We start from the raw sequence: 24,557 nt of genomic DNA, 5'->3' as shown, positions 1-24,557 counted from the left end.
TTGAGGCTTCCTGGCCAACCACACAGCAAGTTTCAGGCTAATAGCAGGCAACAGCAGTTTGAATGAGAAATACCCACAAAGGCTCTGGCATTTGAACCTTGGTCCCCAGCTGGTGGTGCCATTTGGGGAGGTCTGGGGAGTATGACGTTGCTAGAGGAAGTATGTCATTGGGTATAGACTTTGAGATGTAGCATCCTGTGCCATTTCAGGTGCTGTCTGTACTTTGAGGTTCAAGATGTGAGCTCTCAGAATCTGCTCCAGTTGGCATGCCTGCCTATGACCTTTGCCCCACTGTTATGAACTCTAATGCCCTGGAACCATAAGATAAACTCTTTCTTCCATAAGTTGCCTTGGTCATGGTGTTTTATCACAGCAATAGGAAAGTGTTTAATGCAAGGTAGATGGTACCTAAGAAACAATACCTGGGCTTGTCCTCTAGCCTACACACACATACACATGTATTCACACATTCACATTCACATACACACATGCACACACACATACACACACACTCACATACAGACATGCATGTGCACACAAACTTACAGTCCCACACATAGCACAAATATCAATAATGTCAATATTTCTATAATTGTGTTTGTTTTATCTCTGTTTTTACCTGGTATAGTACCTCTACTACCTGGAAGTTCTGTGTGGTGTCAGCTGGAAGCATGCAGGCTTCCCGGACACCTCCAGCAGACCTCCACATTCATTATCATTTCATTTCTGTGCTAAATGGCATAACCACCAGGATCCCACAATTCATATAGAATCAGTATTCTTGCATCCAGGAAGGACCATACATGAGGAAAGACGGACTCCTGAAAGCCAGCTGAACACTCCCTTCTGGTTTTGCTGCTCTGTCTGTGACCCACAGACTGGAATGGAGAAGGTATCTCAGAGCTGGGCTCTGTTCCTCCACTCTTGGGTCTTTGTGTGAATGTCTGTCTTTGGTGCTCAGTTTGAGCTTCCATTTTCAGCTTTGCAGAACCAAATGGAAGAGGACTCCAGTATAATAAGAGTAGGTGATGGAGAAAGGTCATTGGTTAATTAAATAAAGAAACTGCTTGCCCTGATAGGTTAGAACATAGGTGGGTGGAGTAAACAGAAGAGAATGCTGGGAGGAAGAGAAAGTGAGCTCAGAGACGCCATGCTCCCCTCTCACAGGCAGACGCGATAGCTCTGCTCTCTGAGGCAGACGCATGAAGCTCAGACCCAGGATGGACGTAGGCTAGAATCTTTCCCGGTAAGACTGTTGCTACACAGATTATTAGAGATGGGTTGATCGGAATATGAGAATTAGCCTGTAAGGGCTAGAGTTAATGGGCCAAGCAGTGTTTAAAAGAATACAATTTGTGTGTTGTTATTTCAGGGCATAAGCTAGCCAGGCGGCCGGGGTGCTGGGGACACAGCCCTGCCGCTCCTATTACTACAAGTAGGTAACTTCAATTCCCCACTTCCAGAAATCCACAGCTCTCCCCAATAAAAAGCAGAGTGATACACAAATTGATGTCACAGATCAAGTGGATTGAACGTTCTATCCATGCAGTACAGAATGTGTACATTTTTTTCTTAGTAACCCATAGAACTTTCTCTAAAACAGATCACACATTAAGACACAAAACATACCAACAAATGTAGGAAAATTTAAATTCGTTGTATCTCTTTGATCATAATGGAATAAGACTGCAAATCAACAGCAAAAAAAACCCCAGAACACAGATGTTAGGGTCTGAGAGAAACCCCAGAACACAAATGTTAGGGTCTGAGAGAGAGCCCAGAACACAGATGTTAGGGTCTGAGAGAAACCCCAGAACACAGATGTTAGGGTCTGAGAGAGAGCCCAGAACACAGATGTTAGGGTCTGAGAGAAACCCCAGAACACAGATGTTAGGGTCTGAGAGAGAGCCCAGAACACAGATGTTAGGGTCTGAGAGAGAGCCCAGAACACAGATGTTAGGGTCTGAGAGAGACCCCAGAACACAGATGTTAGGGTCTGAGAGAGACCCCAGAACACAGATGTTAGGGTCTGAGAGAGAGCCCAGAACACAGATGTTAGGGTCTGAGAGAGAGCCCAGAACACAGATGTTAGGGTCTGAGAGAGACCCCAGAACACAGATGTTAGGGTCTGAGAGAGAGCCCAGAACACAGATGTTAGGGTCTGAGAGAGACCCCAGAACACAGATGTTAGGGTCTGAGAGAGAGCCCAGAACACAGATGTTAGGGTCTGAGAGAGACCCCCAAAGAAGACCAACACCCACGTGTGCAACACAAGAGCGCTTTATTAATTCCAACATTGGGGCGGCACTTGCTGACCCCAATGTAAATCGCAAGCTCCTTTTAGTGGAGTTGGGGGAATTTCAGAAAGGGATTAATCTGGGGTTGAATGGTGGAGGAAAGATTAGAATAGGGGCTGATTGGTGGAAGGTCCTAGTGGTTAGGGATCTTCCAGAAAGCAGGGTAGGGAAAGATATCTTTAGTTATTAGGAGACTGGGGGGGGGGGGTGCCTGCTGAGCCAGCAAAGGGGTTTTGGGAGCCTGCTGAGCCAACAGAAGAGGCCATGGGGTGCCTGCTGAGCTAGCAGAAGGCTGTGGTTTTTCTGAGGACTATCTGTTTAGCTCTGTCCCATTTTAGTGAACCAAAACTAAGGCTTAGATTTCTAATAGCTGAGGCTATTAAGAGAGCCTGGTCTGCCCGTGCCCCAGCTCTCTCAACAGACTCATGGAGATTAAAGCACACACTGTTCAAAGATGAACAGGTTCTTGAAATCAAGGAGAAAAAGTCTGAAATCCTAAAATCAGATGAAAATGAAAACACAACACAGCAAAACCTATGGGACACAATGACACAAAGCAGTCCTAAGAAGGAGGCTGAGAGATCTAAAGGCCTTCATCAGGAAATCAGAGAGCTCTCAAATAAAAAGCTTAGTGATATGTCCCTTAGAGTCTTTTTTTTTTTTTAAAAAAAAAAAAAAACAAACAAACCCACCAAACCCCAAGTTAGTCTACAGGAAGAAATTTTAAAGATCAAGACAGAAATTAATGAAATGGAAACAAACAAAATTACAAAAATCAGTGAAACAGAGTTGATTCTTTGAAAAGATAAACAAAATTGACACAATTTTAGCCAAAAAGCCAAGCGAACGGAGACTCGAATAAAATTAGATATGAAAAGTGAGTCAATATGGCAGATACTAATGAAATTCAGAAAATCATTTTCTTACTTTAAAAATATTTACTATACTGGAAAATCTGAAAGAAATGCATTAATTTCTAAATAAATATGACCAGGAAAATTAAGTCGAGATGAAATAGATGAGTTAAACGGGTTGGTAATAAACAGTGAAATTGAAGCAGTAGTTGAAAACCTCGTAACTAAAAGAAGCCCAGATAGATTCACTGGTGTATTTTACCAGACCCTCAAAGAAGACAACAGCAACGCTTCTCAAATAACTCCATAAAATAAGAAAAAGAATACTACCAAGCTTGGTTTACAGAGCTAGTATCACTTGGATACCAAAATCAGATGAAGATATAACAATAGAAAGAAAATTATAGACCAATTTCCCTGATGAACACAGATGAAAAAATACCCAACAAAATATTTGTGAACTAGAATACACGAAAAAGATCATTCACCATGATCAAGTTGACTTTATTCCAGAGATGCAGGAGTGGAGATATATATATATATATATATATATATATATATATATATATATGTCTGTATATATGCATAACCATAATTTATTATATATGTATATATAATAAATTTTAGACAGATTCCAGGATAGACAACATATGATCATCTGGAAAGTTGTATAAAAGCTTTTTGACAAAATTCTATATTTCTTCAAGCTAAAAGTCCTAAGAAAATTTGAAATATTAGAGACATATTTCAATGTAACCAAGGCCATATATGACAAACTTATAGGCAACATTATATTAAATGAGAAAAACACACAGCATTTTTGCTAAGATCAGGAACAAGACAATGTTGTTCACTTCTTCACTCTCCTTCAGTATAGTGCTGGAAACTGTAGTCATAATAACATAAGAGAAGGAAATAAAAAAGATACAAAGAGGAAAGCTAAAGCATCTATAATTGCAGATGACATGAATTCTATACATTAAGATACACTGAAGACTCTATCGGAAAACTCTTACACCTGATAAAAAAAAAAATTCAGCAAAGCAGCAGGATACAAAATTAACACAGAAAAATCAGTAGCCTTTCTCTAAACCAGGGCAAACACACTAAGAAATCAGGAAAACAATTCCATTCACAATAGCCTTTTTTTTTTTTTACCTTGGAATAAACCTACCCAATGATGTGAACGACATCTACAATGAAAACTTAATACACCAAAGAAAGAAACCAAGGAAGACTAGAAGATGGAAAGACCTCCCAAACTCGTGGATCCAAACAATCACTATTGTGAAAACAGCCACCATGCAAAAGGCAACCTACAGGTTCAGTGTAATCCCAATCAAAATTTCAGCAAATTTCTTCATAAGAAATAGAAAAACAATATTAAAATTCATACAAAAGCACGCACACAAAAACAAACAAACAAACAACCACAAAAAGTCCACAAAAAAATTGGAACTGCCAAAGTAACACTGAGTGACAGGAACAATACTGGAGGAAGCAATATACCTGATGTCGAATTATACTACAGAGCCATAGTAATAAAAACAGCATGGTACTGGTACAAGAAAAGGACACACAGGTCAGTGGAATAGAATAGAATATTCAGACATAAGTCCATGCAATTAAAACTACCTGTTTTTTTTTTTTTAAGTGACAGAAAAAAAAAAACCCACTAGAAAAAGCACCTGGGCACCTACTTGTAGTAGAATAAAACCAGATCCAAATCACTCACTCTGCACAAAACTCAACTAAAATGGATCAAGAACCTCCTCAATATATGACCCAGAAACTCTGAAACTCTGGAGGAGTCAAGACAGGCGTAGTAGACAAAATAACTGACAAATGGGATCTCACAGGATAAGCTTCTGTCTAGCAAGGGATGCCTTCAACGGAGTGAAGAGGAAGTCCACGGAATGGGGGAGAAATCTTTGCTAACTATATGTCTGACAGAGGGTTAGTATCTAGAATATAAGAGAACTCAAGATATTTAACATCATGGAAACAACCCAATTTTAAAAAAAAAAAGTGTTATGGATCTGAAAAAAGAGTTTTTAAAAGAACCTAAGGGCTACCAAACATTTTTAAAAATATGTTTAACATCACTAGCCATTAGAGAAATGAGGAAAAAAAAAAACCCTGACATTCCACCTTACCCCATTCAGAAAGGCTATTGTCAAGAAAACAAAGACGACACATGTTGGTGATAATGTGGGGGTGCAAACTAGTGCAGCCACTATGGATATCAGTGAGGGGGTTTAAAAAAAGTAAAAACAGGACTACCCAGCTATACGACTCCTGGTATATGCCCAAATGCTGCATATCCTACTGCAGAGATTCTTGCTAGTTTATGTCCACTGCTGCCCTATTCAAGAGCCAGGAAGGAGAATCAGCTAGATGCCCGTCAGTGGACGGATGGGTGAATAATAAAAATGTGCTCAGAAGAGCCTGCTTCTGCACTGGGAAGGTCACTGCAGAGATTCAAAAACTGATCAAATTGTTGAAAATAAGTGACCTGTGTGCTCAGCCATAATGGGACATCTATATTAACACCTCCCCTAAAGGCTTGGGGAACATCCTGGAGGAGGGGCTGTGTGGTGGTTTAAATGAGATGTCCCCCTAGGTTCATACATCTGAACACTTGGTTCCCAGATGGTGGTGCTGTATGGGAGGTTTAGGAGGTACAGCCTTGCTGGATGAACCACGTCACTGGAGGTGGGTTGGGAAACAGTACCCACACCATTTCCAGTTGCTATGCTTTGTGCTGTGGTTATGGTTCAAGGCATGAGTTCTCATCATGCTGCTCCAGCCACCATGCCTGCCTGCTGTCACACCTCCCCACCGTGATGGTGGTGAACTTTAACCCTCTGGAACTGTAAGTCCAAATCAATCATTCTTTCTAAGTTTCCTGGGTCATGTGTTTTATCACAGTGACAGAGGGATGAGAGAAGTGCTGTGAGATGCTATATTCTGGAGACAAGTCATATCCATTACACTATGATCTCTCTGCAGCTATGATCCCCTGCACAAGGCCAAGCCAATCAACACTCCAGCATGGACAGCAGAGGGGTGTGGGAGGCTCCACCCCTGCTGAGAAGCTATGGGCAACTGGATGCAGGTGATGGTGGGTTACCATGCTCTGGCGGACCTTGCCTCCACACTTAGGTGCATGCAGACAGCACTAATTGGACTCTGGGTCATGAGAAGGTGGAGATATGAAGAGGAGGAAGAAGATGGGAAGTTTTGGGGGTGTCACAGTTTTTGTCAATGTGTCACAAACATAGATAAAAAAACATAGATAATACAAGACAGCAACTAGAGCTGTCTCGATCCACAAGAGAGGGCTCCCCAAGGAATATAAAGGATGTCAGAAATTATCTTTCTCTCCATCCTTCCTTCTTTCTTACTGCTTCCTCCTCCCTCTCTTCATTTAGGGTCTCATGTATCTCAGGGTGGCATTGGACTAACTATGTAAAGCCAAGAATGACCTTGAGCTTCTGATCCCTTGCCTTCCCCTCCCGAATGCTAAGATTAAGGGTGTGTGTCACCACAACCTCTTTTATAGTTCTAGGGACCCAACCCAAGGCTTCAACCATACTAGGCCAGTATTCTACCAAATGAGCTACAGCCCCAAGCCCAGAAATTACTTTTCTGTTGAAAATTCTATCATCTAAGATATATACAACTTGCTAGCAATACTGTACAAGGACCTCTAACCATGTGCAACCCAGGCCAGCCTAAGACCATGCAGAAGCACTGGAAACTCAGGAAAGTCAACAGAAGATCCCACTGACTCATCCAGTTAAAGCGAGCTAATGAAAGGAGACTATTTCTACACCTACCTACTGAGCTTTCCATGTGAAATATTTATTTATCTAAAGACCCACAGCTGGGGCCTCTTCTAGTTTGCACAGGTATACTGGATGACTTGGCCTTCGGAGCTGCTAACTGAACATTTGTATGTGTGGCAACATTTGGTCTGAGACATGACTTCATTGTTATGGGCCTGGTAGCACGATGCCTCTAGCACTGGAAGCTACCTGTGTCTACCAAAACAACATGCGCTGTTTGGGAACTGGACTTGCAGGGATGGGAGGGCAGGAGATTTCCCAAAGAAGCCTGTTGGGACAGAGCCTCATAGCAGGAGCAGATTCTCACCGAGCCGAGGCACAAACTTGCCATTCTGAGCCTTCCAGGAGAAAGGCTGTTTCCCTTTAGTAGGGTAAACCACAGGAAGCTCCACAGACAGCCTTGGGGTGTGGGCTCCCTAGACCTGGGACTCTGCCAATCATGTCTGCACTGTATTTTGGCCCCTAGAATGCAATGATACTCCAATTTTATTTTAAGAAATTCTCCCCAAATATCTGGCCTCTAGATTCTACTCAAAATGACATCACTTAATCAATACTACTATTAGAAGGGATGGATGAGGGAAGCTATGCTACTTCCGTAAGTCAGTAAGGCTAGAAGCACCTGTGTTACAGCATTCTCTTGTCGCAGCAGCTACAAGTCCCCAATCCTCCAAGGTGTGTTTTACGCTGAAGAGGAACTAAAACAAAAGGGAACTAAGTTTGCTCTGAGGGCAAAGTTTAAGCTGCCTACAGTTTTCCTGAGCATGGCCTGAAATGTGACCAGCTCCCCTCCCCCAAAAGTCTCTACAGACAGCAGAGTGCCCTTCAAAAGACCAAGACCTCTAAAGACAGCAAACAGTTCCCCACTCAGCCTGGCTGCTAACAGTGTCAAGTGGGATCTTTCTTGCTAGCACAGTGGCTAGTCTGATCACATTACTGAGAGGGTGGGAGGCACTTAAGTCTGGCTAGGTATGCCAGACTCCCATGTCCTCTGAGCCCACAGTCCTTGATGTCTGACAGATGGGACAGCTTTCTTGCTAGTCAGTCATTTCACAGAGCACTGCAAGGGACATGGAGACAGCCTCCATCAGTGCTACGGAAGGAGCCAAGGAGGGAAAAGACAAAACCAGGGCAACTCTCACCCTTGTGGGCACTACCAGGCCCCCACCAGTTTACAGCTACGGCAGGAATGAGCAAGGGCCCTAGACTTCCAAGAAATAGTGGGGCAGGGACAGCATAGCAATGCAACTGCCACTCTGTCTCCTGTCTCTGCTTCACAGAGACCAGAGATTCAACAGTCAGTCACAGGTGACTGCCTCCCCCACCAAAGCTTTCTCCTGGCTCAGCTTAAGTGCAGGCACCCGAGCAGATGCTCGGGCCTCGGGACAGCACAAACATCATCCTCCCCACCATTACGTTCTCAGGAGCACCAACTGTGGCTGCAGGGAGGCTAATAACCAAACTCCTAGGTGAGCAGACCGCATGAAATGGAAAGACACAGGCTTCAATACCCTGGGTGTTGGTATCTGCTCCCTCCAAAGCACTGTCGCTTTGGCAAAAAATGGTTCATGCTTCTTGTTTCTGTCCCCTCTTGAGGACCTCTAAAGATGGGACATTTTTACACTGTAAATGAGAATATTTATTTTAAAAAGAGGAGAGAAAGTCACCCAATTTCTGTTCAAAGGAGACATAAAGGCACTTATCCATGCTGTGTGGTGGTGGCACATAACTTTAATCCCAGCACTCAGGAGGAAGAGGCAGAAGGACCTCTGTGAGTTCCAGGACAGTGAGGGCTACACAGAGAAACCCTGTCTCAAAAAACGAAAACTAAAACAGAACAAAACAAAAAGACACTTATTCAGTCCCATTGGGCGATGCCAGACACACAGTCTCTTACTTTATTGTTATGATCACTGAAAAGGTATTTTAGCTCTTTTTTTTACCAAAGGAAGAAAAATCTCAGGAAGCCTGAGCCATGCCTCCAAAGTCATACAAGGGTCACTTGGTGTGTGTCGGAGGGACAGCAATCATCTCGCTATCCTGGCTACAAGTCATTTGGTGGCATTTAATGGTATATTGTGTGATGCCCAAATCCAGCTCCAGAGGATCCAGCGTAACCCTTTATGTAAGATGTCTGTGTACCACCAACCCTTTTATAGACTTGAAGCAGCTCTTGATTACTTAGGACACTGACAAGGTCCACATGACAGTTACAGGGCGACTATAATGCTGTATGGAGGAGTAAGGATTGAACAAAGCCTGTGGACCTTCAGGACAGACTAACTCTTTTCCAAACTGTGATCAGTTGACTTCATGCAAGCAGAGCCCACAGATACAAAGGACATTAAAAAACCAAAGGAAACTGTGAGGTCCCTTTAGCTGAGAGCCACTCATTCACACACATCTGCTGTTTTAGGTTTGCCATTCTTTAATCCTTTAAACCTTTTCTAGAAAATTGCCCATTCTGCTTATTCATAATGAAAAGTCTCAAATTACTTGCAGAGGTGGGATGGCCTTGAGATTGACCCAAGCCTGAGCTAACAAAAGACTGTTTCATAACAAACTTTTTAGGCGCTGGAGATCTGGGTTAGTGGTTACAATCACTCACTGCTCTTCCTAAGAACCCAGACTTAGTTCCAGCTACTTGTAACTCCAGTTCTGGGGGGCTCATTGCCATGTTCAGGCCTCCACAGGCAATACAAGCTGATACACTAGATAGATAGATAGATAGATAGATAGATGATAGAGTGAGAGAGAAAATGCATTCAAATTGTTTGTTTGTTTGCTTGCTTTGAGACAGGATCTTACTATGTAGCCCTGGCCAATATGGAACTTGCAATCTAGACTGGGTTGGTCTCATATTCACAGAGATCCACCTGCCTCTGCCTCCAGAGTGCTGAGATTAAGGTATGTACCACCACCCCTAGCTAAAAAAAAAGTTAAATAAATAAAAAATTTAAAAATATATAACCCCACCCTTAAATGCCAGGAATTCACTACTTTGGAGGTTCCTAAGAGGAACACACCAGGAGCCCAGAGATGCTTCCTCAAGTTCTTGTCTGCAGTCTTGAGCTGGACAGCTTCTTTCAGGGGATGCCCTGTAAGGATCCCTCTGTGGCCATCCTCCTGCAGAGCTGGGCAGGGTGGCACAGCTCTCATTTTCCGTGTGTCCTTCCAATGCCCACAGGAAGGTATAAGGCACAAGGAGTGGGGGGGTGCTGGGGCAGTTATTGTGTAACAGGAACCCCACCTGCTCTGCTGGCCTGAAGAGCTACGCCTGTTTCTCTTTCTCACAGATACTACTTTTCACAAGCATTCTTTTTCATTTTTTAATTTTTACACCTGATTATGTGATACTGGGAATCAAACCCGACTGTAAATGCATGCAAGGCAAACACTCTACTTCTGAGCTAGGTCACCAGTCATTTCCTTGCTCACTTGTATGTGCATGCATTGTGTGTGGGAATGTGGGTGCATCCCTGTTATCGTGGACACATGTGGCGGTCAGAAGACAACCTCAGGTATTGGCCTTGTACCTTCTGCTACATGGCCAGTGGCCTTTCACACTTCCAAAGATTCTGTGTCTGCTTCCTATGTCTCCACGGGAGTGCTGCCTGTGATCATGGACAGTCACATTATGTCCGTGGCTTTTATGTGACTTCTGAGGATTCTCAGTTGGGTCCTCATGCTTACATTCAGCAAATAATTTTTATTTTTTTAAATAATTAATGTGTATCTTTTCTACATAGGGTTCCTCTGTGTAGCTCTGGTTGTCCTGGAACTCGCTCTGTAGATCAGACTGGTCTCGAACTCAGAGTTCTGCCTGCCTCTTCCTCCCACCACCGCCCAGTAGCAAATGCTTTTCACCTGGGTGCTTTCCAGCCCTCTCTTCGGCATCTCATTTATTATTATTTTTTTAAAATTTCTCACATTATGATTGAACTGGTCCCCTGTGTCAGCCAATGACTAAAGTCAGCATATGGGGATAGCTGCAGTTTCACAGAGTAAAGACAACACTGTTCCTTAAAAGGCAGCAATGCTGTGCTCCAAATCCGTGTTTGGGATGTATGGGAGTTGGACCGCAGAACATGGCACTGCCCTCAGACCCCACTTCTACTGTCCCTTCCCTCCAAGGCCTTCCAAGAAGAGCTGATGTAAAAAGGAAGGCAGGAGAAGCCCAGGCATATCCCTTGCTCCCACAAATTACACCAAACCAGAATGCCAGCAAAGTCCTAAAAAATACCCAGATGCCTCAGCAAGTCTACAGTTAACTGTGTAGACGCTACAGCTGTGTGGCAGAGGGATGATGGGCAAATCTGACCACAGGGAGCAAGCCTGGCCACATCCTCCCAAACGGTCAGTGCTGGGACCAGGGACGGCACCTGGGTGTCAGGACACGGAGTGCTCCTTAGACTCACACCCTGGGTGGTCTGTTACCCCACTGGATGATCGCAGTTAGCATACCTGCTGCTCTAAGGGCCACATGGAGAGATTTCCCAAGTCTAGTAAGGGGGGAAAATTCAAGATGCATTGCTGTATATGCGCTTTAACCAGTCCTCTGATAGTTTGGGAAGGGAAACCTGGAGGGCTTTTGTTCTTTAAGATAAAACACAAAGATAAGAGCATTACTTAAAGCAAGGAAGGATAGACCCTCTGGATGCATGGCTGTCATCACCTAACATAAACAAGTCATGAGGACATTGACTTCGGGAACAGAATATCAGTCAGTTCCTTTGCCTCTCCTGGGGCAAAAAGTCTGCATTGCTAAATATTTTCAGAAACACCAAAGGGGGCTGGCAAGATGGCTCAGCAGGTGACAGCACCTGCTGACAAGCCTGACTGACCTGAGTTCAATCCCTGGGATCCACATGGTGAAAGGAGCACCAGCTGTAGCAAGGAGCTCTTGACTTCCACTCATGTGTCCACACACAAACCGAGCAAGCAAATGCAATGAAAAGGAGCATTCCTTGGAAAAGAAGGAAATACCAGGGTGGCATAAAGAAAGGGCATTTCAGAACTCTGCAGGGCAGCCAGCAAAGCCTTCAGAGAATTCACTGCTGGAATTACCCTTGAATCCAATGTTGAGCCAACGTCAGTAACTCCCAAAGGCAAACTCTGGACATGATCTTCCAAGAGAGAAACAGGTCACCAGTGGTGTCACTACAGCAGGTGGGAATGTAAATGCTCTAAATGCTGAGAGGAATCTGCTGGACAAACAAACGCTGAAAGGCCACATACCTACCTGCACACCAGCCAGCAAAGGGCACTGTGCTGTCATGCTGGGGGGGGGGGGGTTTGAGGGTGCATCCCACTAGACAGACGCCCTGGGATGGCGGCCTGCCTTCTTTGATTCCCACTTTGTACTGTTCACAAATGTATCCATGAGCTATTGTTTGTTCTCACCATTCACAACACACTGTTTCTTACCATCTGCCAGGACATAGGCGTCCCCTGCAGCCGATGTGCAGTGGCTGGCTAAAGATGACTGAAGGACTGCATGCACAGGAGGTGACACCATCTAGCTTTACTGTCAGGTCCAGGGGGAAATCAGCAAAAACTCACCATGCTATCATCCAAAAACAGTCCATAAATTATCAGCTTTTATTATGATTTTAGTGTTTTGAAATGAGATCTCCCTCTAAAGCACACTTGGGCTGGCCTCAAACTCCTACCTCAGTCTCTTGAGTACTGGAATAATTTGAGCAATTCATTACTTCCCGCTTCATAAAATTATTTAACTGAACTGCTTCTATAGTCAGTAAAATAAGTTTATGCAAATTATCTTCAGATATTACAAATACTCCATTTAAGTAGTTATATTAGGGCTGGAGATATGGCTCAGTGACTGAAGTGCTTACTGTTCTTCCAGAGACTTCTATTCTGTTCCCAGCACCTACAAGATGCATCACAACCCCCTCTAACTCCAGCTCTAGGGGATCTAATGCCCTCTTCTGGCCTCTGCTGGCTCCTGCATACAGTTGTTGCACATGAACTCAGGCAGGTGTACACATATACACATAAACATAATAAATAAGGGCTAGAGAGAAGGTTCAGCAGTTAAGAGCATCTACTGCTCTTGCAGAGGAGCTGGGTTCAATTTACAATACCAACATGGAGGCTCACAACTGCCTTAACTCCAAATGATCTGATACCCTATTCTGGCCTTCAAGGGCTCCTGTGTTCATGTTGTACATATAACCTCACACAAGCACAGGCACATGAAAATACCTAAATCTTTATATACTTACAAACATATATTATATAGTTTTTACAGGCATAAACAAGTATGTACTTAAAAGCTTCCCAGTCTAAGTGTATACATCCCTCACTTCAGTGATGAGATCTAAGCTCCTTCCTGGCCCTTCAGTCTGCTGTATCACATAAATAACGAAGGGAATGAGGAACACGAAGAGAGATTGCCAGGCTCTGGGCCCTCAAGGAAAGAACTGACCCACAGAACTCTGAGCAGTGTTAGTGTCCTCTGTGCCCCAGCTGGCTGCAGCTGGGCACAGAACATACCCAGTGTCAGATCAGTCCTTCATACAGTTTCCTGGGTTAAAGACAACGAGTCTCCAGAGAAAGCTGGTAACTTTCCAAAGCCTTACTGGTCATGGTGGGACTGGGCTGGTCGAGGGACTGCCTCCCAGTTGCTCTTCCAGAACTTGGACAAGCTACTATAACAAGCCTCAGAGGACCTAGCTGGATGACGTCAGGAAACCACCTAAACACTCTGCAAAGCTACAGAGGGTATACAAACAGGTTGACTGTGTTCGTCAATGTGAACACAGTCCATGACCCAAAAGATGTAAGAACCAAGAGATAGTTGTAGGACAGAGGCTGAGTGAACAGAGTTATTTCCAAACTAAAATAGCCTAGTGCATCAATGTCCTGAAGATAAGCAGACCTAACAATCAATGGGACCACTGAAAAATGTCACAGCCTGGGGTGAGAAAAGTGAGAAGGGGAGGACGGGGGGAGCTTGGGGGAATGGGATGGTTGGGATAAAGGAAGGGTGGATATGGGAGCAGGGAAGTATATATCCTAATTAAGGGAGCCATCTTAGGGTTGACAAGAGACTTGAACCTAGAGGGTCTCTCAGGTGCCCAGGGCAATGTCCCCAGCTAGTACCTTGGGCAACTGAGGAGAGGGAACCTGAAATGACCCTATCCTATAGCCATACTGATGAATATCTTGCATATCACCTTAGAACCTTCATCTGGTGATGGATGGAGATAGAAACAGAGACCCACATTGGAGCACCGGACTGAGCGCCCAAGGTCCAAATGAGGAGCAGAAGGAGGGAGAACATGAGCAAGGAAGTCAGGACCGCGAGGGGTGCACCCATCCACTGTGACAGTGGGGCTGATCTATTGGGAGCTCACCAAGGCCAGCTGGACTGGGACTGAATAAGCATGGGATAAAACTGGACTCTCAGAACATGGCGGACAATGAAGGCTGATGAGAAGCCAAGGACAATGGCACTAGATTTTGATCCTACTGCATGAACTGGCTTTGTGGGAGCCTAGCCTGTTTGGATGCTCACCTTCCTGGACCTGGATGGAGGGGGGAGGACCTTGGACTTCCCACAGGGCAGGGAATCCGGACTGCTCTTCAGACTCAAGAGGGAGGGGGAATGAAGTGGGGAGAGGGGGAGAGGAGTGGGGGGAGAGGGAGAGGAGTGGGAAAAGGGGGAGGGAAATGGGAGGCGGGGAGGAGGCGGAAATTTTTTCAACAAAAAATATAGAAAAATTAAATAAAAATAAATAAATAAAATAAAAAAATCTTTTAAAAAAAGAAAGATAAAAAAAAAATGTCACAGCCCTGTATTTCCCAGTCTTCAGAGGAGCCAGGAGGAAGCCTGAAGGGAAAGTGTGCTTGGGTGACTACAGGTGACAGGAAGCAGGATGACTTCAGATGGCCTCAGAGGACTGAGGGTCCACAGGGAGGAGCAAGGCTGAGTCCTCTGAAATCGTGAGGAGCGTATTCTCAGTGGGCTGTGAGGGGCACGAGGGCAAACTTTCTGCAGTTTTTAAAACCCAGGGCAGCCTTGAGCTGGTGTGGGAAGTCCTTCTGTATATGCGTTGATTTTATTGGTTAATAAAGTAGCTGCTTTCGGCCAATGGCTTAACAGAATATAGCCAGGCTGGAAGAGAGAGAGAGAGAGAAAGTAGGCAGAGTCAGGAGAAACCATGTAGCCGCACCAGAGACAGACGCCAGATGCCAGACAGAACTTTACTCAGTAAGCCACAGCCATTACACAGACATTACACAGATTAATGGAGATGGGTTAGTTTAAGAGATGAGAGCTAACTAAAAATATGCTTAAGCTATTGGCCAAACAGTATTGCAAATAATATAGTTTCTGTGTGATTATTTTGAGTCAGGACGGTTGGGAAACAAACTAGCAGCCTCCTCCAACATTGAGCCTTGACTTCCAGATCCTGGCCTCTGTCCTTGTATCCATCTGTGGAGAAACAGTGCATCTTGAGGCACCACAGACTCAGGGACACTTGGGGCCACCACAGTGGTCTTTGTTTTCTTTCGGGTCTGGTGTCAACACCAGTCCCAGGAGTGGGCAAAGGCCCTGGTGCCCGGCCCGAGAAACTGAATATGCGTCAGTCACTGCAATTTCCCTGGGAAACAGAAAATATTTTCCTCGCTCTGTGGATGAGGAAACTGAAGCAAAGGGAAGAACATCTGAGATTTTCCGAGGTGGAGGGAGAGCCAAGAGCTGTGAGGTTAGGACTCTAGCTGAGCCCTGCTCCCTGGCTCTGGCGGGACATCCCAGCTCCTTTTGGGAGCCCAACAGCTCTGGAGCTCGGAGAAACACGAGTTGCTAAGGATGAGATGTGGGATACCACACAACCACACATATGGATCCTATCACCCATTCAAACAGAAAGCCTGAGGCCTTGCTGGGTAAGTAAGATAGGAAAAGAGGGACCAGGGTGGAGGTTACTCATCATTTTCCCAACAAGAGATTTATGTCCCTTTTGGAAAGGGGAAGAAAACCCTGGCTGCAGCTCCGTTTTGAGTAATATTTGCCACTGAGAAGCCATATGCAGAAACTCCTGGCAGAAGTCCTGGGGAGCTCTTCCGGCTGGGTGCTAGCCAGTCCTTGTAGAGAGCTGAGAAGCAGGGAGAATGCTTGACAGAGCACTCTAATCCCTCTACCTGAAGATCATTTCAAACTCATGGCAGGAATCAAAGAGATTATCTACACGTCACTGTGTGCATACACCTTCCCTGACAAATCAAGGGCACAACCCACAGTTCGCAATGGCAGCCAACGATCGAGGACCCTTCTCCTTAGATATATCTTCATACTCTTCTGCAGATTGCTGGGCTGGGATGTGGTTTGGTGATGGAATGCTTGCAAAGCAAGCCAGAGGCTCTGGCTTCCACCCCCTGCACAGGACACACAGAAAAATTGCCGGCGAAACAAAGACTGAGAGAATAGCAACATAAAGTGCAGAAGCGAATAACTCAAAGAGCGAGGAGAGAGCCAGCACTTATCTCATCTAGCTGACTCACTGGACAAAGGAAGACACGGGGGCGGGCAAAGGCAGAAGCACCTACCTTGGGGTCACTCAGCAGGCAGGCGAGGGAGTGAACACAGCCAGGACCCTGGGAATCCCCCCACTGTGGCTGCTTCATGCCACAGGCTAGGAAAGCCCCTAAGCTCCAGGCTGAGGTGAGAGAGTTATGTATGCAATTTTAAGACTCAAAACAAAGACACTCCACCTTGGGAAATTCTGCTCATGTAGACAAATGGCTATCCTCGTGAAGTCGCCACTGGGCACCTAACAACCTGAGCGCAGTGTTTTCTCTTGCCATTAAGTAAGCTGTGCTCGCCTGGAATTGCTCTCATTCTCTCTCCCATGAGTTAAGTCTGTCTTTTAGAAAGACAGATTGTCTTTAAATCTGTCTTCTCAGCTCAGAAGTGGCTCTCAACAACACCTCCTCTGTAGCCTCATTGACACAACAATTGGGTTGTAAAGCCAGGGGAGGCACCCTAACCTGCGCAGGACACAGGGCGGCAGCAGTTTTGTCTGACAGGACTGTGTCACTCTGCTCACCTCACTTCTTTCTCTTTTCTTTAGATTATTTCATTTTTAATTCTGTATGTGTGCGGGGGTATGTGCACATGAGCACAGGTGCCCACAGAGCCCAGAAGGGGGTGCTTGATCCCCTGGACTGCAGTTACCAGCTGTTGAGTGTTGGGAACCAAACTCAGGTCCTTTGGAAGAGCAGCAAGTGCTTTTAACTGCTAAGCACCTCTCCGGTCCCCAGCACATCATGTTTCTTGAGGATCATGTCTGTCCCTGCTTAGGAGACAGGGTCTCTGTGTAGCCCTAACTGTCCTAGATCCCACTATGTTGAGCAGGCTGTCCCTGACCTCAGAGAGCTTCCTGCTTCCGCCTCCAGAGTACTGGCATTAAAGCTAGCACAATGTTTCCTCTGATCATTGTGATGGTCACCTTCCAATTACTGGAATACAATACTTGTGACAGTACATTTCAAAAAGAACGGGTTTGCTGTGGTTCATGGCTTTAGAAGATTCAATTCATGATCAGTTGGCCCACTGTTTCTGGGGATGAGGCCAGCTGGGTACACCATGGGAGGAGTCCATGGTAGAAAGTTGCTTACCTTACTGCTAAAAGCAGAAAGGAAAGAAAGAAGAGTCCAATAACCCCTTCAAGATACATCCCCAGTGACCTCACTTCCTCTCTAAGGCTCCTATTAGCACCAAGCCTTATAAGCACAGGCCTCTGAGGAACTCTCAAAGGTAACTGATATCAACGGCTTGTGTCTCCGGCACACAGCATGAACTCCAACCAACCGAGTAATGAATGCCTACTGTTGGGCTCTGCGTCTCTGACCCTCTCCTAAGTCCAAACTTTATCTTTCTGACCTCTAAGGTTGTGTGCACAGAACTCTTGGGTGAGAGATTGCTTCGGTCAGAGCTTCTAAAAGCAAGTTTCAACAAAGTGGTTCTGTTCTGGTATCCATGCTTCTTTTTAAAAAGTTTGTGTGTTTGTTTGTGTGTGTGTGTGTGTGTGTGTGTACATGATCATGTGAGTACATGCCCATACATGCCATGACACATTGGGTATCAGTTTCACCCTCTACCTTGCATGACACAGGGTCTCATCTTGGCTGTCCCTGTGTATGCCAGGTTACCTGGCAGCCTGTGAGCGCTCTGAGATTTTCTTGTTCTGTCTTCCACTGTCCTAGAGGTGATGAGATTACAGATGTGCACTAACCATGCAGCTTTATGTGGGTTCTGGGGATCTGAACTCAGGTCCTTGCTCTTGCACAGCAATGGATTTTCTAGCTGAGCTATCTCCGGCCCCTAATGCTTCTCCATCATAGGGCACTGCACAACGGAAGAAAGGTGGGGTTGTATTACGTCACCAGATGAATGAGCAGGCTGCTGTAAGGCAAGGAAACCATCTGACATCTGATGATGCCAGCTGGCGGCTGTCACTAATGCTGCCTTCCCCTCTGCCCACGACACTCATCCCAACACTGCAGAATCACTAATGCTGCCTTCCCCTCTGCCCACGACACTCATCCCTACACTGCAGAATCACTAATGCTGCCTTCCCTCCTGCCCACGACACTCATCCCTACACTGCAGAATCACTAATGCTGCCTTCCCTCCTGCCCACGACACTCATCCCTACACTGCAGAATCACTAATGCCGCCTTCCCTCCTGCCCACGACACTCATCCCAAGACTGCAGAATCACTAATGCTGCCTTCCCTCCTGCCCACGACACTCATCCCAACACTGCAGAAGTTGCCTCACACACATCAGCAGAGGCCACTCCACAGGCTCCCCACCAGACAGGGGGTGTCGTTGGCTTTGCTTAGCACAAAGTAAAACCTTAACCGTTGTGTCATATTTTACTCTTTTGGCTTTTTTGGGGGCCCGCCACCCAGATCACAAATAAACCACATACGAAGGCTTATTCTTAGCTGTGAATGCCTGGCCTTAGCTTGGCTTGTTTCTAACAAAGCTTTTCTTCACTTATATTGCCCGACGCCTCTGGGCTTTTATCTTTCTCTATTTCGGTATACCTTTCTTTCCTCCTTACTCCATGACTGACTGGGTAGTTTGGTGACGGGCACCTGGTGTCTTCCTCTCCTTGTTCTCTTGCTCCTCTTTTTCCTCATTTCTCCTTCTATCTATACTCTCTGCCTGGCAGCCCCGCCTATCCTTGCTCCTGCCTCGCTATTGGCAGTTCATCTCTTTGTTAGGATCATCAGGTGTTTTAGACAGGTACAGTAACACAGCTTCGCAGAGTTAAGCAAATACAGTGTAGACAGAAGTCACACACCTGAAAATAATGCTCTCCAACACTCAACAGTAAATTTCTGGGCACATCTACATCTGTGTAGGATGCAGGCTACATGAAGGTCGGGTCAGAGCCTGAAGTGGATCTTCATCCGGGAGAAGGAGGAAGGTGGAAAATCCATTAAGAATATTTCAGGACAGACGATGACATCTGAAATCCAGCCTGCGGCTCAGGTTCACGGGCTGCTAACATTCAACAATATCCATCTCCTGTGTGTTATGTAGTGAGAGAGGGTCCTTGTTCTTAGGGAATTCACAGGGAGATGTTTGGTTGAGAAGGTACCTGTTGACTCTGGAAAATTAGGGAAAGAAACCAGAAGGGGCAGAGCTGAGGAAGAGGGGCAGCGGAGGGGAGGACGGTGGAAACCACGGAAATGGTGGAAACCACGGAAACTCTGGAAAGGGCACACAGGAGCTGACTCTGTGGTTTTCTGTAAGTTCTTATGTTCTTTCTTTTTAAAAGATTTATTTACTTTACTTTATGTGTTTGAGTACTTTGCTTGAATGCACGTATACCATGTCTGGTGTCTGAAGAAGCCAGAAGAGGAACTAGACTTGGGGATGGTTGTCAGCCACATGTGGGTGCTGGGAATTGAACACAGATCCTCGCAAGAGCAGACACCATTCTCAACTGCCGAGCCACCTCCCCTGTCCCATTCTCTGTAAGTGTGAGGGTGTATCAGGACTAGAGATGCTCAGTGGTTAAAAGCACTGGCTGATCTCGCAGTGAACCAGAGTTCAGTTTCCAGCATACACATCAGGCTGCTCACAACAGCCTGTAACTGCAGTTTCCAGGGATCTGATGCTCCCAGCAGGCCCTCCATTCTGGCCCTGCCACACATATAATTAAAAATAAATATTTTAAAAATTGTACCAAAAATGCAAAGTAAGCGAGAAAGAAATTAAGAGAAAGACTGCTGCTAATAAATTGCCTCAATGCATTTTGGGACAGCTTTTCAGGATTTCTGGTTCACAATCAAACTTGTTGGCCTGACAGAAGTTCACCAACATTCTAGAACTGAAAAGAAACTTGTACACATGTCAAAAAGGCCTCGAAGTCCTGGTGGTAGATGCCACCACTTCAGGAAGTTCTGTGAGATGATGAAGCAGAGTAAAATGGAAACAAGGAAACAACCCTGGGCACCCACACCTCCCTGCAAACATGGGAACGGAAGAGCTCCCCCTGCTGTCCAGGCTGAGAGGGACAACGACTTAGCAGCCTAGACACAGAAGCGCGCATGTCCTTCTTTGACTCTGGTAGCACTAGGACACCTACACTGTCAGTATCACTGTTTAATAAACAGGAGGTTCCTACCCCACAGACTGTATCCTGCTTCCCCAAATACCTTACTGTATTTGAAGCTAAGTCAAGACAAGAATAGAGGAAGACTTTCTTCTTGGGGAAAGCATCACCTCACGGGAGCAAGAGGCAGAGGCTCAGTCCTCAGCGGGACACCCTTCTATACACCACCACCACCACCACCGCTGGGGAAGATCACAGGAGAGGGGCAGAGAGGATGTAAGAACTGGGGGATGACGAGAGCCATGGAAGGTGAAGTTCTTCACTGACATGGTGGTCACATTCATGAATGCATAGAAGCTATGGTTACCTGTAAGAGTCCTGGGTGAGTCAAATCTAGTCAAAATTCCAGCACAGATGGGCGAGGTGTGCTCCAGGCCTCACCCCCTATTCCTTACTGGGGAGCTACTAGTGTTTAGTAGCAGCTGGGGGAGGAAGGACCATTCTTTTTGTTTCCCTAGCTCCAGAGGATGGCCCTACAGCCACACACATGTGGAAAGTGCTAACGGAACTGAGTTGGTTATTAGGGGGGGATAAAGTTGGGCGGGGGTTGTATTAGGGATCTATTTGAGGGGCCTTAAAGGGGAAAAATAGAGGAAGATAGGATCATGTGTCATTGTATATGTGTATGAAATTTTCGAGAATGTGAAAAAAACTGACTTCGCAAATATCAAAGGAGAAATTTCTAGAACTCATTTTCAGTTCCAAAGAGTTTTGATTCAAACAGCAGCAATTCAGACATGACTCAGTATAAAAAACATCATGCTGAGTAAGCGCTAAGAAAACATTCTCATACAGCAACAAGGCATAATTGGAATTGTCATTTTGAAGTATCAACGCTTGGTCTGCAGATGATGGCGAACGACAGGGAAGGGGGCCAAGAAAGTAAACGAGGGGCTTCTCCTGGAAGGAGGTGCAACCTTCTCAGCACAAAGGAAATCCAATATCCAGACCACATGAAAAGTGATCGCTATGGGAACGGCGCAGCTGTGAAAATTCACGTCAGTTTGTATTAACTGGCCTGGCAAGTTTGTGTAATGCAGGACTCGCTGAACAGCCACCGACAGGAAATAACTCTGGTAACAAAGACACCCTACCTGTGTTTAATCTGATGCTTACAAGGAGGGAGGACGTAAAACAAAAAAGCTATTCTCTCAAGAATGAGAAGGGGCAGGCAGTCTGAGGTATGTTTGGGGTTCTTTTAAGACAGTATCTTATGAGGCAGTTTAATTAGAAACAGCAAGAAAGCAAGAGCTCGCGTTTCTCTCTAGAACCCATTATCTTGGTCACATTGATGAGCTAGGCCTGCAGAAAGCCACAGGAAACTCCTGGCACCAAAGGGTTTCAGTTTGAAAATAATCCTGCCAAGTTATTTGGAGACCAATTAGTTCAGTTGTACAAAGAAAAGACAGACAGACAGACAGACAGAGACAAAGTCGTTTCCATTAAGGAAACCCATGTCTCTGCAGATAGATGTGCACATGGCCACCCTCAGGGTCCTGCCAAAGAGGACACAGGATACTTTGAGACACAACAAGAGGAATGAGCTTAGAGGTCATTTACCCACAAATTCTAAGTTTTAAATCTCAACCGGACACTCGAGACGCCCAACAATAAAGCAGGCTTAGTTTACTCTCAGAGCAGAAAGGAAAACAAACCACTCTCCACTTGGGACTGCCTAGATTTAACCAAATTCATCACTGTGGTTTATCGATCCCAAATTCCTGTTAGACCAACGGGTCAGGGCTTGGCTTCTCAGAAGACTTAGCTGCGTGAAGTTTTCAACAGAAGCTTTTCAACTCTAAGTAGACTTTTCCTAGAACTCAATTTCCTCAGCACTGCCCACGCAGGAGGCACAGCTGGGAAATCCCAGGTCTTTAACTGAGAAATGTCAGCTTGGGATGAGTGACCCCCAAAAGCTACTTTACATAGCACCCCGAATAGGAGTCTAAAAGGGCCAGGTTGAAGGTTTAAGGCAGCAGTTCTCACCTGTGGCCTAAACAACCCTTTCACAGAGGGTGCATATTAGGTATCCTGCATATCAGATACTTACACTATGATTCCTAATAGTAGCAGAATTACAGTTATGAAGTAGCAACAAAAATAATCTTATGGCTGGGGTCACCACAACATGAGGAACCGTGTTAAAGGAACAGCATTAGGAAGGCCGAGAACCACTGACTTAAAGAGACATTCAAAAGGGAATCAGCTGTCACGTACAGTACACATGCGAGAATAGCTCAGAGCCTATTAAAAACTGAGATACCATGTAGTTTTAAGATGCATCAGCCGGTTCCCATTACAATGGACAACAGCCCTGCTCTATTTTTAGAGCCGCTGGAAAGATCAAAGAGGAAGGGGCCTGTTCCAGCCTCCCGATCCAGGCCCCTCATCTCTGCGTGCTTTTCCTTTGTCATTAGGAACATCTCCAAAATACTCACAGCCGGGACTGCCCGAAATTCCCCCACTTTCCGGGGGAAGCTTAAAATCTGCTCTGCTCAGGAGCTCAAGGAAGGGAACCCTCAGGAGAGGAACAGAACTTCAGGAGAGGGTCACGTTCAAGTTGGAAGTACTGCGGTTGCAGACACTGACCCAGCATCCAGTCAGGCTCTCTGCATTCTAGAACCCGAGGTTTCCAAGGCTGGCATCTTGGAAGATGAATGCAGATCAACAACAGCAGGACCAAGTCCCCCAGGTTCCCCTTCTACACACACACACATACACACACACACACACTCAAAAAACAAGACAAGACGAAAAACACCCCACCAGCCCTGGTGGGTTAGGATGAGGTCAACTGCTCAGAGGCAAAATGACTTACTTTGGGTGAACAGGCTGTACATTTGTCAAATGCCAAGCTGACAGGAAGGACATTATCGAACCGTGACAGAAATCCCCGGATCTAAAAACAAACAGAACAGAACAATTACGCATTAGGCAAGGGATGAAGACATCTATAAAGAAGCACGTCGAATGGGTGACAAGGAGGAGGAAATGGCTATTAGGGGTCCCGACATAGGCAACTCTCTGAATGTAAGTACCCCCACCCCCTGTACTATCATAGGTTTGGGGAAGAGATAACTTAGGTCCCTTATTCCCAGGATATACATGATTTTTAAATATTTGAGACTTAAGATCAAATTCACTTAAAAACATAAAGAGCAACATGGGAGATCTAAGCATGTCTCGGGGCTGTGGTGTATCTCAGTTGGTAGAATCCTTGACCAGCATGCACTAGGCCTTGGGTTCCATTCCCAGCATGGCACAAAACTAGGTTGGGTGGTGCATACCTAAGAACCTAGCACAGAGGAGATAGATGCCAAAGTCATCCTTGGCTACATACACAACAGTCTAAGGCCAGCCTGGGCTGTATGAGGCCCTGTCCCCAAACCAAAATGAACATAAAAATACTGTTTAAAGAAGTGTCAGAGAGAGTGCAGCTGAGTGGCAGGTTGCTCACCTGGCATGCAAGGGGCCAGGGTTCCATGCCAGCCTCACAGAACAGAACAAAGTCAGGTCATCTAGGTTGCTCTGACTCGCCCCTCCCACAGAAACACAGAGGATTGGGGTAAGCAAGCATTTCCACAGCTCTACGCTGGCTTCTCGGGGGTGGACACTGGTGATAACGGAAGGCAGGGACTGTCCTAAAGGAAGGCCCAGTGACTAGCTGCTGAGAGCAGACCCCACAGAAATAAAAGCGCTTCCCATTGCTGGGGAAACAGCACCACTTTGAGCAGAAACATCTGATTGCAAGCAGTAAATCTACTTTGAGAGAGCAGCTTGTGGGTCCGTTGTATGGACCAGGGAGATGAAATAAACCTCATGAGGGTAAAACCTAGAGCATTTCCACGGACGCCAGCAGCTGCAGTAATCAAGACAACACAAATCTTG

The 24,557-nt window shown here is 45.6% G+C and overlaps 1 protein-coding gene across 4 annotated transcripts in view; it reads right to left on the bottom strand.

Moving 5' to 3' along the window:
- The window catches only part of Atg7 (autophagy related 7), a 214,003-nt gene that overhangs the window by 103,797 nt on the left and 85,649 nt on the right, over nt 1–24,557 (bottom strand). For all 4 annotated transcript variants that reach the window (XM_041680156.1, XM_041680146.1, XM_041680165.1 and 1 more), the window contains one exon: nt 23,488–23,568. In XM_041680156.1, coding sequence (XP_041536090.1) covers nt 23,488–23,568 — 81 coding nt within the window. The remainder of the gene's footprint in view (nt 1–23,487; nt 23,569–24,557) is intronic.

Source organism: Microtus oregoni, unplaced genomic scaffold, assembly GCF_018167655.1.
Source record: "Microtus oregoni isolate MIOR12 unplaced genomic scaffold, Mior012 000002F_ref0000024, whole genome shotgun sequence".
Taxonomy (NCBI): domain Eukaryota; kingdom Metazoa; phylum Chordata; class Mammalia; order Rodentia; family Cricetidae; genus Microtus; species Microtus oregoni.
This window is presented reverse-complemented; position numbering and strand designations above follow the sequence as displayed.